The 13,515-nt window shown below is 35.4% G+C and overlaps 1 protein-coding gene across 3 annotated transcripts in view; it reads right to left on the minus strand.

Moving 5' to 3' along the window:
* SUGCT (succinyl-CoA:glutarate-CoA transferase) overlaps positions 1-13,515 on the minus strand; it is a 316,450-nt gene that overhangs the window by 186,527 nt on the left and 116,408 nt on the right. For all 3 annotated transcript variants that reach the window (XM_041466798.1, XM_041466797.1, XM_041466795.1), the window contains 2 exons: positions 11,258-11,329; positions 6,740-6,837 (listed from right to left, as the gene is read on the minus strand). In XM_041466798.1, coding sequence (XP_041322732.1) covers positions 6,740-6,837; positions 11,258-11,329 — 170 coding nt within the window. The remainder of the gene's footprint in view (positions 1-6,739; positions 6,838-11,257; positions 11,330-13,515) is intronic.

A 13,515-nucleotide genomic window follows, 5' to 3' on the forward strand; every position in this document is an offset into this window, starting at 1 on the left:
TCTTTTCTATAGGAAGCTTATGGCAATTAATTTAGAGAAGTAATTTGGACAGCTAGCAAATACAGATGGAACAGCAACCTCTAGGATTAGTAAGAGCTTTTTACATGTGGTCAATCACAAAAAGTTCCCCTGTTCTTGCTAAAGTCCACAAGAGCATTCCTGTGTTTTCTAGAACAACCCAAATCTGCATAATAGTTTTTGCTTCATTTTGTTCTATCAACAGTCTCTTCACTCCCAAATACCTATGATATTTTTTCTCTTCACTACCAAACACCTCTTCATTGTAGTTAAATTAGTAAGAGAGCTGGTACAGTTTCTTACAGTAGCATCTATGGAAGACAGTATAGAAAGCAAAAGCCCTAGAAAATACTTGCTTGGAAAACTCAAAGAACAGTTCACTGTACACCTTTAGTGTACAGTGAATACAGAATTAGTGTTTTCAAAGTGAATACTACAGTATTTACTCAATAGTGTGTAAATATCTCTGTTAGTGTCTACTCTTCTGTTACTGGTGAATCACTGGGAGAACCACAATGGACAAAATATTAAGATAGTTATGATCCACATGATTGTACAGGTTTTGCTGAGAGATATTTCAAATACTTTAAAAGATGCCATGTACAGTAGATTATAAGTGGTAGCTACATAAAAAATACTATCCAGAGATTTGCAGGTACAACAAATTCACCATGAAAATTCTTCTATATTTTTGCATACTATAAATATTGTTACCAGCTTTATAGAATTATTAATAAATCTTCACCTTTATGCACTAAATTTGTGCCAGAGGTTAATGGACTTTCTCATTCCTCTATCAAGATTTGCATGCTGCTTTAAAACTATGTATGATTTTAAAGGAATGGCATACCACACAAAGGGAAACACGTCTATCTTGCAAAATGTATTTCTTATGGCTACTGAGTAGTTACTCCAGCCTGTAAAACAGCTTGTTCTTTTTGTAGTCAGATAATGTTCAGCTACACACATATTAGAAATATATCACTTTTCTCCAACCTTTCTCTGTTTTACTCAAGTACAAAAAAGAACCGTAACTTTTATAGTTATAACAAAAGAAGTGCAAATTAACTGAAAATTAGCTAGGTAAACACACATCAATAAACACACATTGTGAAGGATGAAAAGTTTAATTGATTTTATTGCTGCTTTTTCTTGTAACCCAAGGGTTAAAAGGGATTAAAGAGCTAACAAAGATCAGGTCAAAAAGTTCATTTAAAAATCACTGATTTCAGTAGCCTCAAGTTAGAAATGTAAGTCATCAGAAAAGAGATGGCAAGTTCCTTTTCAGAAAGGATCTTGAACTCATACAGATATGAAAATCTTAGAAGGTTATTAAAAGGTAAGAAATAAACCACAGAAAATACACATTAGCTTACCCAGTCCAAAAAGAAGATGCTTGAAACATTTTAGATCTCTCTCATTTGTGCACACAGACGCCAACATAAAATAGCAATTTCAAACAAAGCATTTTAAAGCAAAATGTGGCAATTTGGTAGCCAATGTCTACACAACTCAACCCTCTATGTACTGGTGGTAAGGTAGGTGACTGGGGAAAGTAAGCCTTACCAACTGTGCCACACTGAAGTCAATTGTCTTTCAAACTTCAAACACCTGTCTTGCTGAAGCTGTAAACAAGTAGATCCTCATGCCTGAAACGTTATCAAGTGACTTCAGTCAGCAAGGCTCTTGGCTTAGAAAAGGAAATGGTGGGGATAGGGAAGGAGATTTACAAAGACTGGGCGTGTCTCAAGAAGTGTGAATTTAACAATGCTTCTCATCAGGCAAATTAAACATCTTACAATACTCTTTCCCCTTTAGGTGCCTTCCTCTTCTGTTACTAGGTGGAAACCATTTAGCAACAACTTTATTAACTGAGGATCAAGTTCCTCTGTATTTCCTTCCTGCTCATTCCTTTTCCCCTCACACTTAGATACGCAGCATGCAGCTGTAGTGTACAATCAAGAAGAAGGGGTTTAAAATATAAGTGCTAGGAATAGAAGTTCCACTCTGAATCATTTCCAGCCCTAACACTTCTGAGTCTACAATAATTCAGTTAGAGCTGCAGGAGCACTAATCATACTGAATTTATGTTCTTCATTATGTGAAGCTGCTTCAATTTACAGACTGAGGGCACGTCTGCTACTCACCTTCCACCTACACCTATACACACCCACACACTCTGTTCCATTTACAGGTTAATTTCCCAAAGTGCCTTGGAGCACACATTTAGCTGCCCTTAAAATGTGTCTACATTACTGAGATGCATGGTGGGATTAATGTTTGAATTGTGGAGTAATTTGAACAGGAAGGTCAGCAGATTAAGCCCCCTTTCTCAAAGCAGTTTCTTCTAAAACTGGTATTACGCTTCTAACGCTGGTATTACGCATCATTTTGCACAGATGTCAAATTTCATGTGTAGTCTATATATGTGTGTTGACATATGCATGCTTATATATACACATACAAAAGAATCTGCCTTGTGTCTGGTACTATTGTGTTCTAGTGGAAGCAAAAGTGAAAGGGAGGTAGAGGGGGAAGAGAGCAACAATTAAAACTTGGTTCTCTTGTTTGTGAGTTAGATGTACATCTAACTCACAAACCAGGGGTTTTCAGTGGAAACTTAAAAACCAGAGTGCTCTGTAGTCTGTCAGTTCTCACATGAGCTGGGAGTCTCAGGGGCCCCAGTGGTAGCCATTGAACCTGACCTCCACCCAGGTAGGGTCATTTTAAATTGACTCCTGGCACATACACAAAAAAGGAAGGCAGAAGTAATTTGCTTTTGCCAGAGTTCTACTTTCTTGTCATTTGGGGAAATGTAACCTAAATAAAGAGGCAGATACAGAAGTACAGAACGCACCAAAACTTTTTTTTTTTTTTTTTTTTTTAACTGAAGAGAAGATGTGTAAATGCCAGCAGTGGGAGGAGAAAGAGGAAATACGATGAAGAGAGGGAAGAGGGCCTATAGGCAGTGGAGGAAGATGATGGGAACAGGAAAAAAACCAGCATAGAAGGAAGAGGACCAGAGATGGGAAAGGGATAACACCACCAGTAGCAAACAAGTTCAAAATGCCCCATAGGCCTATATCATTCTTTCCTGTGAATATCCTATGAAGCAGCATTTTACTCATTTCCCCATAGAGTATGGAACTAAAAACACTCCATGTCTCGAGAGGGAACTGTTTTCTATAATCCCTCCTATTGCTTCAGTACAAGAGCAGGCTCTCACAGAAGCAGCATACCACTCCACAGGGGTTTACCTTCCCATCACCTTTATTGACATCAGATATTCTCTGCGGATATGTGAACTTATCCTTCCTTATTTGCTCTCCCTCTCCACCTTTCATTTGTGCCTTACAGATGGAATTGAGTTGTTCAGAGAGCAAGCTGGATTTAAGAGTTAAGGACAGGCATGCTTCACTCTTTGTTTCTGTCAGAACAGAAAGAGCATGAGGAAATTCTTTCTGAAATGAATGGAACAATTCACACCTTTCAGAGCTGTTGTTTCAAGTTGCATATATGTCTGAAGTCATACTCATCCCCATCTTGTATTCTCACTCAGTTCAGTATATCTGACTTTGATGAATATGTCATTTCACACCCTTCTGAAAAGTCTTTGGTTTAAAGGTCAATTTCTTCTCAGTGCTGCATAATCCCCATGGTTACCTGACTGCCTTGAAATCTGGCACGGTTACCACAGCTGGTGAGTAGAATTATTGATCTAAATTAGAGGTCACATGAGTCAAGAATTCCCAAGATAGAGCCTTTTTTTCTTTAAAAAACCCAGCATTCCTTAACATTGACCAACTGTCCCAATGTTTCATTTGTGCACACATCTAGAAATAAAACTGTGACCAAAGAGTCTCAGTTGCTCAGTTTTTAAAAAATAAAAGCCACCAAGTGTCTCCTTGGTATTCAGAGTTCAGATGCTTTCAAAACTTTCAGCTCCACACATGAAGCAAATTAAATGCTCAAGACTTCAGGGAGTTATTGACCCAGTGAGTAGGTCTAAACAACTCCTTCTATTCCTATACAAAGCCTGGCAAACCCTTTTTCTTAAGGGTTACTTTTTCATACTTTTTCTTAAGTAAATAATCCTTCTTTTTGCACTTACTGAATGCTCAGAAGTTAGAAATTAATTAGGTAGCTCATTTTGAAAATTAAGAAAAAATTGAAAAGGTGAAACACAGCTCCATAAACAGTTCAAAAAGGATAAGGGCAAGGAAACAGAGTAGATAGGTCAAAGGAAACCTGCTCTAGGCTCTGGTGAAGCTTTTGTTTATTAGGATTAGAACAACATCAAAAGCTTGAAAAAAATATATGCTTATATCTACTGTGCAACAGCAGTGCTATATATAAGCAACTGCAGAGTACCAAGCATCTGCCATACATGCTGCTTAAATACCAATGACTTAGTGGAGCAGAAAGGGTGTGTAAACTGAAAAAGGCAGTGGAAGAGTTTGGGGAAAAAAGAAGTGGCTCATCTTAACAAAACTACTGTACTTCACACAACTGTACTTCATTTGCTAGACTGAGAAAATCGATGTCTAAGAATATGTCTTCTAAGCTGCTCCAGCTTATATCTCCACAAATTCTTTTTAAAGTGGGCAGCAGTACACATACAGTGAATGAATAGAAGGGTCTGCAGGTGTTTTTGTCCAAGTAATGCACCTTAGGTTTATATTTTCCATGTGCTGGAAGCTGTAATACTATCAAGCAATCAGTGAGTAAATTAAGGTATTTTTCAGTGAAATTCTGTCATTACTATTTTGTCATTTCCCTTCATTTCTCAAGGGTTGACATTTTTCAGCACTGAGAAACTATTCATTTAATTCTCTAAGTGACTTCAAAAATAAACCACATACAATTTTACAAAACACTGCGCATTAGTGAATTAAAGCAAAGTCACCATGGAATGTGTGTGGAAACACATTCAACTTCCATTAGAATACTGAAGGTGTTCGTTATATCTGTGTTTTATAACTGATTGCCAGATGAACTCACAATAATATGACATAGCAGAATATTTTAGAAATGTTTACTCCAAAAGTGTGTATACATTTACATACTTGCATATAATATACAGAAATTCAGCCTAAATTATAATAATAGAACACAAACTCTGAGGAAAAAAAGACAAAAAGCAGTAATTAGATGAGCAATAATCTAATTTGATTAACTAATAGCTACAGATATAAAACCAAATTGTAATTCTGGCAATTTAAAGAACAACTGTTCCTTGAACTTTATCTTATTGTTCAGATGTTGCCCATAGGAAAAAAAAAGACAACATCCAAAATGAACCAGAAGCAATGAGCTATCAAGTAACTGATCTATGGATGGCAAAATAGCCTTCTCACAAGATAACAGAGTACATCAGACAAATTCCATACTAAATCAAGTCCAGGTAATAAGTCAACATGAACCAACTTTGAAACTAAAACTATGCATCAACAATGTAAGAGCTCAAAACTAGGTCAAAATATAAATTATGGCCTTTCAGGGCTCAAAACTTATAGCAAGAGTGGCCTCGTTTGCACTATCACAATCCATTTGTTATAGGAAGAAAAAAGAAGAGTTCTGAAAGTTAATCAAGGTCAGTTGCACCATAATTATTCAAAAATGCAGTCACCTGGTACTTTGTTTTTTCGCCAGGGGCAGGACATCTGAAAATAGACAGGTAAGACAGAGACAAAAGTACAAGTGCAACTGAAAGAGATAATAACTCTCTACACTCTTTAATGACTCATGATTCTGGTTCTCAATATCCAAAAAATGTGGGATTGTGAGTGGGGGGTGTGGATGTGCTACTGAAACACTTTTTCTTGGATGGAATGAAAAGGGGAGACATCTGACTTAATGCTTCTAAACCTCTCTATTAAAATTGCCTCAGTGATAACTGTTATGCATTTGTTGACAAAGACTAACACTGGTTAAGTGTCAACATGATAGTATGACTTTTTTTGAATAATTAACCACCTTCTGTGCTCATCCCCAGAAGTATGAGGTGCTGCCAAAGCCACCTTTGGGAAGGTTTGCACAGATTAGATTTTTCTTTCATTACATAAATTTATATCATCCTCTCCATTAAACAGAAGAGCACAGATATAAGGCCTTCTCAAACAGAATGAGGAAGATAACTAAGCTATTTTAATCTCTCAAATAAAAGGATTTTTGAGTTCTCTCTTTAAAAAAAAAAAAAAAATTAAGTATTTAATAGGATGGTTCCCAAACAGAAAACTAAATACATATCCTTTTGATTTCAAAAGGGGTGGCCTAGGGAGAACTTGTGGCACAAAGTACTACAATACAGAATCAGCAGTAAGGGAGAAAAGCAAGTGGAACTCCCCTAGATACAGAAACACTCATTGAAAACTTTAAAATCCCACAGCAAAAGCAAATGATGCTCCAAGCATTTTTTCCAGGTGCTACATTCATCCAGGAAAGCAGAAAGCACTGGTTTCACTAAAATTCAAATTAATGTTAAAGAGAAGTTAGAATGGTTTCTGAAAACTTTAATCTGTGGTCTGGCTTCTTTAGTTCACACTATAGTCTGTGTGCAAAAGGCAGACTATTTAACATCAGTAAGCTTTTGCAATACCTATTATAAAAACTAGAGTATCTCAAAAGAGTAAAACAAAATTTTCACATGATGAGGGTTTATTATGCATTACTATTTGCATTAACAGATTAAATGTAGATTCTTCCTTTTTAATTAACTTACCTGGTTGATAATATGTCAATAAGTTCTTTTCTGTTCTGGACTCTGAGTGTATTAGTTTTGTATCTGGAATCTTTACTAACTTCAGGCAAATTCAGGATCTAAGTAAAAATAAAGGTAAGTAAGAAATGTGCTTGGCAGGAGATACAGATATAGATAGATAGATATAGATATATAACAAAATAATTACTGATTTTTTTAAATCACTGATTTCCAGTAATCACTATTTATCAATCATTTAATTTAAAAAATTAAAAATTAATTATTATTTCTTTTTGTAAAAAGCCTCCTGGTTGATGTAACATAACAAGTAAAGGAAAAGGACAGAAATCAGACCGAAGATTCAAATTTTAGCTAACAGCTTTTGGGATTAGCTGGGAGAAATTCTTACCATAGAACACTAAAAAAGTAAGTTATTAACATGGGGATGGATAGATCTGTGGGATTATCCTGCACTAACTTATATGTCACAGAACAAGAAATATGTCTCTATTTCATAAGCTAGATGGAGAAAAGATATGTCTAAGATTATTTCTTTCCACTTCAGTAATGTCTGTCAAAAAGGCAAAAAAGAAAAGGGAAAAAGAAAAATCTATTGAAACACCATTGGTCTTCTTTATTATTTTTCTTTTCCAAAAGAATTAATAAAGAAAAGTTGTGGTAAAGCCTCTGAGAAAGGAGAAATACATCTTTGATGTGTAACTTGCACCTGCCATATTAGAACTTTAAACAACATGTGAAGACCATGTGTATTATACTACAAAGGGAATTAAATATGCAAAATAAGTTTCAGAATTTTGGACAGGCATTCATTAGAAAAATTAGCGGTGTGGAAAATCAATATAATTTACCTATTTGTGCCACAATTACTTTATATAGAACATAAATAAACACAATTAAATGTGATTTCTAAAACTAAACCAATTACATCAGCTACAGAGAAAGGCAGCATAGAATCCTATAAAAAAGAGACTGTCACATATTCTTCATGTATTTTTACTCACTAACACACACTAAAGCTTAGTTTTTCTTACGATGAGTCTTATAATCATTCTAAACATGCTACATTTTTATAGGCCCATTTCTAAGATGGCTTTAAAAATACAGTGGCTCAAATCTGAAGTTCCTATAGCCCATCATTCTATCTCTGCCTGTTGTCTGATGCTTAGGAAGAGTTTAAGAACAGGGACAGTACATACAACACTTCCTTAATATTCATCCAAACTCCAGTCCTCTTTTGATTAGGACATTTCCGAGTAGAAGGTGTTTTCTACATATTTAGCAATCATCAATGGATTTATGTTTTATTAACATGTTCAGTCACTCCCTGGTGTCAAGTTGGTGTCAATCTCTCTGATATTTGCTTCAAATATAACATTCTACTAATTCCTCTGACACTGCTTTAGACCAAGTCCACAATCATTTAATGACTCCTGACTTTGCTGGAGTGAATAAGGATACAGCTTCCTTTAAAGTTAATAGCTGTTGATGACATAAAACCATTAGCAAAACAGATATTCTTTCAACAGATATTTAGAGATATTAAAAACAGATAGTCATCTTTGAGATCGTTTTCACTTAGAGTAACAAAACTAAGCATGGAAGTAAGGTATCTGTAAGTAATGCTAGAACAATGGTGATGTTACAAAACTTTTCTGAAAATTTTTATCTACAAGGTAACATAAAGCATCAATCTAGCATCTTCCATCAATATTTAAGTCAGAGGATATTTTCTTTTCCTTCTGCATTTATATAATCTAGTTTATGTAAATCACAACATATCATAAATTAGCATTAGAAAATAGCTAAATTTTTCTGTCTGGAAGTTTATCAGTACTGTTGGAACCCCTTTAAATTATTTCTATTTTTTTAGTACTGCTGGTTTGGAGTTGCAAATCACTGCTTTAGAAAAAAAAAAAAAAAAAAAAAAAAAAAAAAAAAACTGTAAGGTTGTTCAAATTAAATGATAGTGAATACTTATGTGAGCTTAAAAATCCAAGAAATTAATCAGAAAGCTATGGTTCCATTTGATGAGTTATTTGAAAAATGATCATATGGAGTTGCTCACTCTGCTGTTTTAATTAATGTTAGTGATTTCAGCTTTAACTTAATGTCCATCTGGTGTAAAGCTGCATGTCTATATATGTTCTCAATTTTTTTTGTGACTAACAAATGCACACTTGAGAAGTTATTCATTAATGTACCATTCATCTTTCTGCATCATGTTGCCAATGTTATTTTCTTTATTTCACTGTGAACATTTAGAATGAAATGGTGTTCTCTGTTTGAAGCCTTGTTCAAGTTCTACATGCACACTCAGTGCTTACACTCCCTGTGTTTGGGGTCCTGCAACACTAGCAAATCTGTTTGAAATCTCCCTTGCTCTACACAAAACTTCAGTTTTCTGAAGAGTCTCACTCACTAGTCCTAATCAGACCAAATCAGCCACAGATCAGGATGTGCTGCTGCAACACTTGACCACAATGAAATGCATTTCAACCAGCAGTGTTATGAAGTTTTTCTTCAATTATCCAAGTCCTCAAACAAGCTGCATTAGTTGTCATTGATTTTGAAAATATCACAGTGAATTATTCCAGATTTTTGTTTCTGCTTGCCTGGAAAGATATAGTCGAAGCAGAATGTTTGCAATTGTTTACAGCTTGAGCCAGCTGTTACATCTCTATAGTATGTGCCTTCAGGGCAACAGCTTCCATACAGTCTCTATTTTCAGCACCAACTCAGCTGATAAAGATTCTCAAATAGCAATTCCAGTGTTTGAAATAGTTGTCTCTGTATTTACTAAAGTTCACTAGGGCGCTGCAGGTCTTCATGTATGAAAGTTCTTTTCCCTTATTGGCTTTCCGTCTTCACAGTTTTAAGATCCAAACCACCTTTGACTTAGCACAGAGCATATCTCTAATGGGTATTCATTCCAGCATTCCACTGGCTTCTTCATTATTTTATTTTTTCTGGCAATGTAACAGCCCAAATCCGTACCTATAATATCCTGATAAGGGTAAAAAGCATTCTTTATAGAAACAAATATGATGACTGGTATATAGAAAAATCTAACAATTACTCAAAACTTGAACTATTTTTTCTGCTTTTTTACCCCTTTGAAATGTAAGCAATCATCATTTTTCCATGCTCCGTACCTCTTATTTCCAACTGCAGGAACACCAGAACACATTTATCAGAATTAAAAAAAAAAAAAAAAAAAAAAAAAAAACCACAGCCTGCAGGCCAGGGCTAATATTAATCTCACTTAATATTTATCCTATACATTCTGGGGTAACAAAACCATAAAACCATTAAAAATTGCTTCATCTTCTGGGGTTCCATTCACTCTTTAATGATTACAGAGAGAAGATGTAGCAACAAGGCACACCATAATTCTCTCAGCTGTGCCCTAAAGTCAGGTATAGTGCATGGTCTATAGATTTAGTGCCTGCTTGCTCACATCAAGATGTCAGAACCTACTGAGATGGATCTTCAGCTCTGTCTTACTCAAGGATGGCAGGATGACAAGCATTTGCTACATAATTCTTCACTTTAGATGATAAAGCACCAAGACATTCACAGCTATGTCCTGGGACACTCTGGAAAGATTTCCTTTAGAGATAATGAGTCTTTGATAAAACTGAGTTGTGCCAGGTAGACACTTATTCAGCTATTAGTCTTCATTCATATTAAGATAATGATGACTGTAGTGGGCAGACGCCTTTATGAAGAAAACCCACTGAGCAAATTTTGAAGAGGTTAAGAGCCAATTCAAAGTGAAAGCAGAGGCCCTCCACATAGTGAGGTGGGGATACATACCCCAAACTGTACTAAAAGAGTATCAAAATAGCACAGTCCTCTTACCACATATTCCAGTTATACGTGGTGAACTTCCACAGAAATGTGAAATATCTGACATGAACAAATGGAGGAAAATAATGCTTAGTTTCCTGAGTGTCATTAATTTATGTTAAATATCCAAGTTCCTAGAGAAAAAACACAATGGCCAAAATAGCTAGAGCTGTCATTTTTTTAAATGTTGTCTAATGCTATATGCAAAAATTCTCGTCCCATCTTACATGTTAGTGGGGTCTTTTATTTGGAATGTTGATGCATTTCATTTAGAACAATTTTTTTTTAAGATTGTTCTTCAACATCATACCTCTGCACCACTCCAAAATCAGCCCAGAGTCCTGTAACATTTCTTTTCTAAGAAGTCCACAAGTTTCTCAGTGAGCACAGATCTGCATATGCTAGTGCTCTAAAGGACAATGGGCTTGGGTAATGATTTAAGTAGATGCAGATTCAATCAGATGTGCACAGATTTCAAAAGGAGAGCAGTACCTACAAGTTTTAGAACAGGTGTGTTCTGAATTCAGAGCCAGAATAGCGGCCGGTTAGAATTTATACTCACCACTTGTTTCCATACAGAAAAAAAAAATCATAAAGAAGAATCAGCATCTTAATTTTCCTAGTGAAAATGGTAACTATTACACATTTCTGTACTCTTGCCTAACACACCTTGCAAACAGTGACAAACTGATGATCATTTCCAGCTCCCACCACGATGTAGCCATCCTTGGTCTTGAATGCCTGGAAGAACAAAGACAGGTGATAAGCTGTAACTAAACTATAAAATATTAGCACACCTTTGAAGTGAAACTTTGTAAATAATGTTCAAATAACTTCCTTAAATATTTCCATTCAGACCCAATCTCTTGTTCTATAAAAGTGGCTCAAAGTCATCCATTCACAAAGATGGATGAGGCCCATTTTGAATTTTTTCCTAGAGCTGAGAAGTTATCTTGGTTAAAAGTTTATTTGCTAAAAATGTGTCATGAGCCATCCTTAAACTAAATGTGTCCCACATTCACAGGACTGAGGATTACCATGATAATGCTTACTTGCCAGGAGTTATTTATTCAGCTTCACTCTTAGTCTGACTCAGAGCAGACAGTTGCACTGAAATGTTACAGATCCTGACCAAACACACACAAAAAAAATTGCCAAATAGTAACTAACAATTAGGAACTCCCATGGGAATGAAAGGGATAGACTGCATCTTTACAGTTCTTCCACTGGAGATAAGGCTATCTTCTTAGTCAGTAGTCTCAAGATCAATCTCATGGAGGAAATGGGACTTCTTGTCCAACTTTAAAGATGTAATTTTTACTTTTGACTTCATTACAGTGGCCTTAGTGGCACATTTCATGGTGAACACAACATTGAACTGGGTAGGACATAACAGCTTTAATTTCAGTCTAAGCCATCTCATTTAGATTTTCACCGGAAAAAAGAAAATCCATAATTGGCAATATCTTCTTTTTTTTTTTTTTTCCATTGTGGTAGGGCATATTCTAAAACTGATAATGCAATTCCTATTTTCTCCACATCTCTCTCTTATAAAAAGGTGTATAACTGCAGTTTCAGTCATACATATTACCAGCCCAATTTTTTGAAACATTTAGGAAAAATTCTTTCACCATTAATTTAACTTCAATGTAAGAGGCCAACATAGGCTTCTGCACTAATGGTGGCAAGAACTTGCAATCCTTTGCAGAGGGCAAAACTCATCTTCCATTCCTAGAAATCTTTTTTTTTTTTCTTTTTTTTTAAATGAGCTATTATGTCCTCATTTAAAGGTGTGAATTTTCACAATAAATTTTGGTAAAATAACACACAAATGTAAGTCCTGGAATGGAAACACTTTAAAATTCTTCCCATGCCACTGTGGCTTATTCTTCTTCACAGAGAGCAAGATGCTATCTCAACTTGCAATCTTTCATGTAGATACAAATACCTTCACAAAGACTCTTTTACCATCTGGTATAGTCAGTTTCAAAATTGCATGTGGACAATCATATCAATCTCAAATGCAGGTAACTGTGCATCATAGCTAAAATACCACCTGTTTGCTCTTTCTATGTTTCATTTAATTGTAAATACTATTGTCCAGTCATAAGGTTTAACACTTTATTTTTCACACATTTTATTAAGTAGTTCAGTCTAAGATAGCAAGCAAAGATAAAATTCAGCAAACAATTAGTCCCAAGTATGCAAGAAAGTACCACTGACTTGGCCCCAGTACAGTAAAAGTTTAGTAAAATACATAATATAAAAGTATTACATACACTAAGAGTAGTAAGCAAAGGAAAAAGATTGGAGAAAAGAATACTAAAAGAGATTTGTATGTGAACACATAAACATTTCTCAGCTAAATCTCTGCATAAAGACCTCAGTCTAAAAAAATAATGGCAGACCCTGGTAAAAGCATATATAAGACTCTCCCTCCCAGTAAACGGCCTTTAGTGGAATGATTATGAATTAAAACTCTCTGAATAAACTTACTACCTTTAGTTACAGGCAAAATCTGTTTTCTGAACTCCTACCCAAATCATGACTTTTGCTGATGTGCAGAGTTCTAAAACCAGCCTCATGCAAGTCACACAAATTATGGGTCAAACACTGTATGTATCAGTGTGCATATATAACACAGAATAATTTTTATTGGTGCAACTACCTACTACTTCCTGTAAACACAAATCAGAATTCTTTTGTACATTCTTTTAAACTTCCAGTCTGGATGCCTGCTACAGCTTACAAAGTATATGTTGTATGTACAGATCCCCCTCCTCAGCACTCCAAATTGTATTTATATTGGTAGTGTGGGCAAATCTTGGAGAGTTTATTATTTATCATCAACTTCTGTTGAGACACACGTCTCTGTAAGAAGGCTGCAATCACACAAAGGCTGCATACCACTGTGAAGCATGCATCTG

Source organism: Pyrgilauda ruficollis, unplaced genomic scaffold, assembly GCF_017590135.1.
Source record: "Pyrgilauda ruficollis isolate IOZ18807 unplaced genomic scaffold, ASM1759013v1 scaffold2, whole genome shotgun sequence".
NCBI lineage: Eukaryota > Metazoa > Chordata > Aves > Passeriformes > Passeridae > Pyrgilauda > Pyrgilauda ruficollis.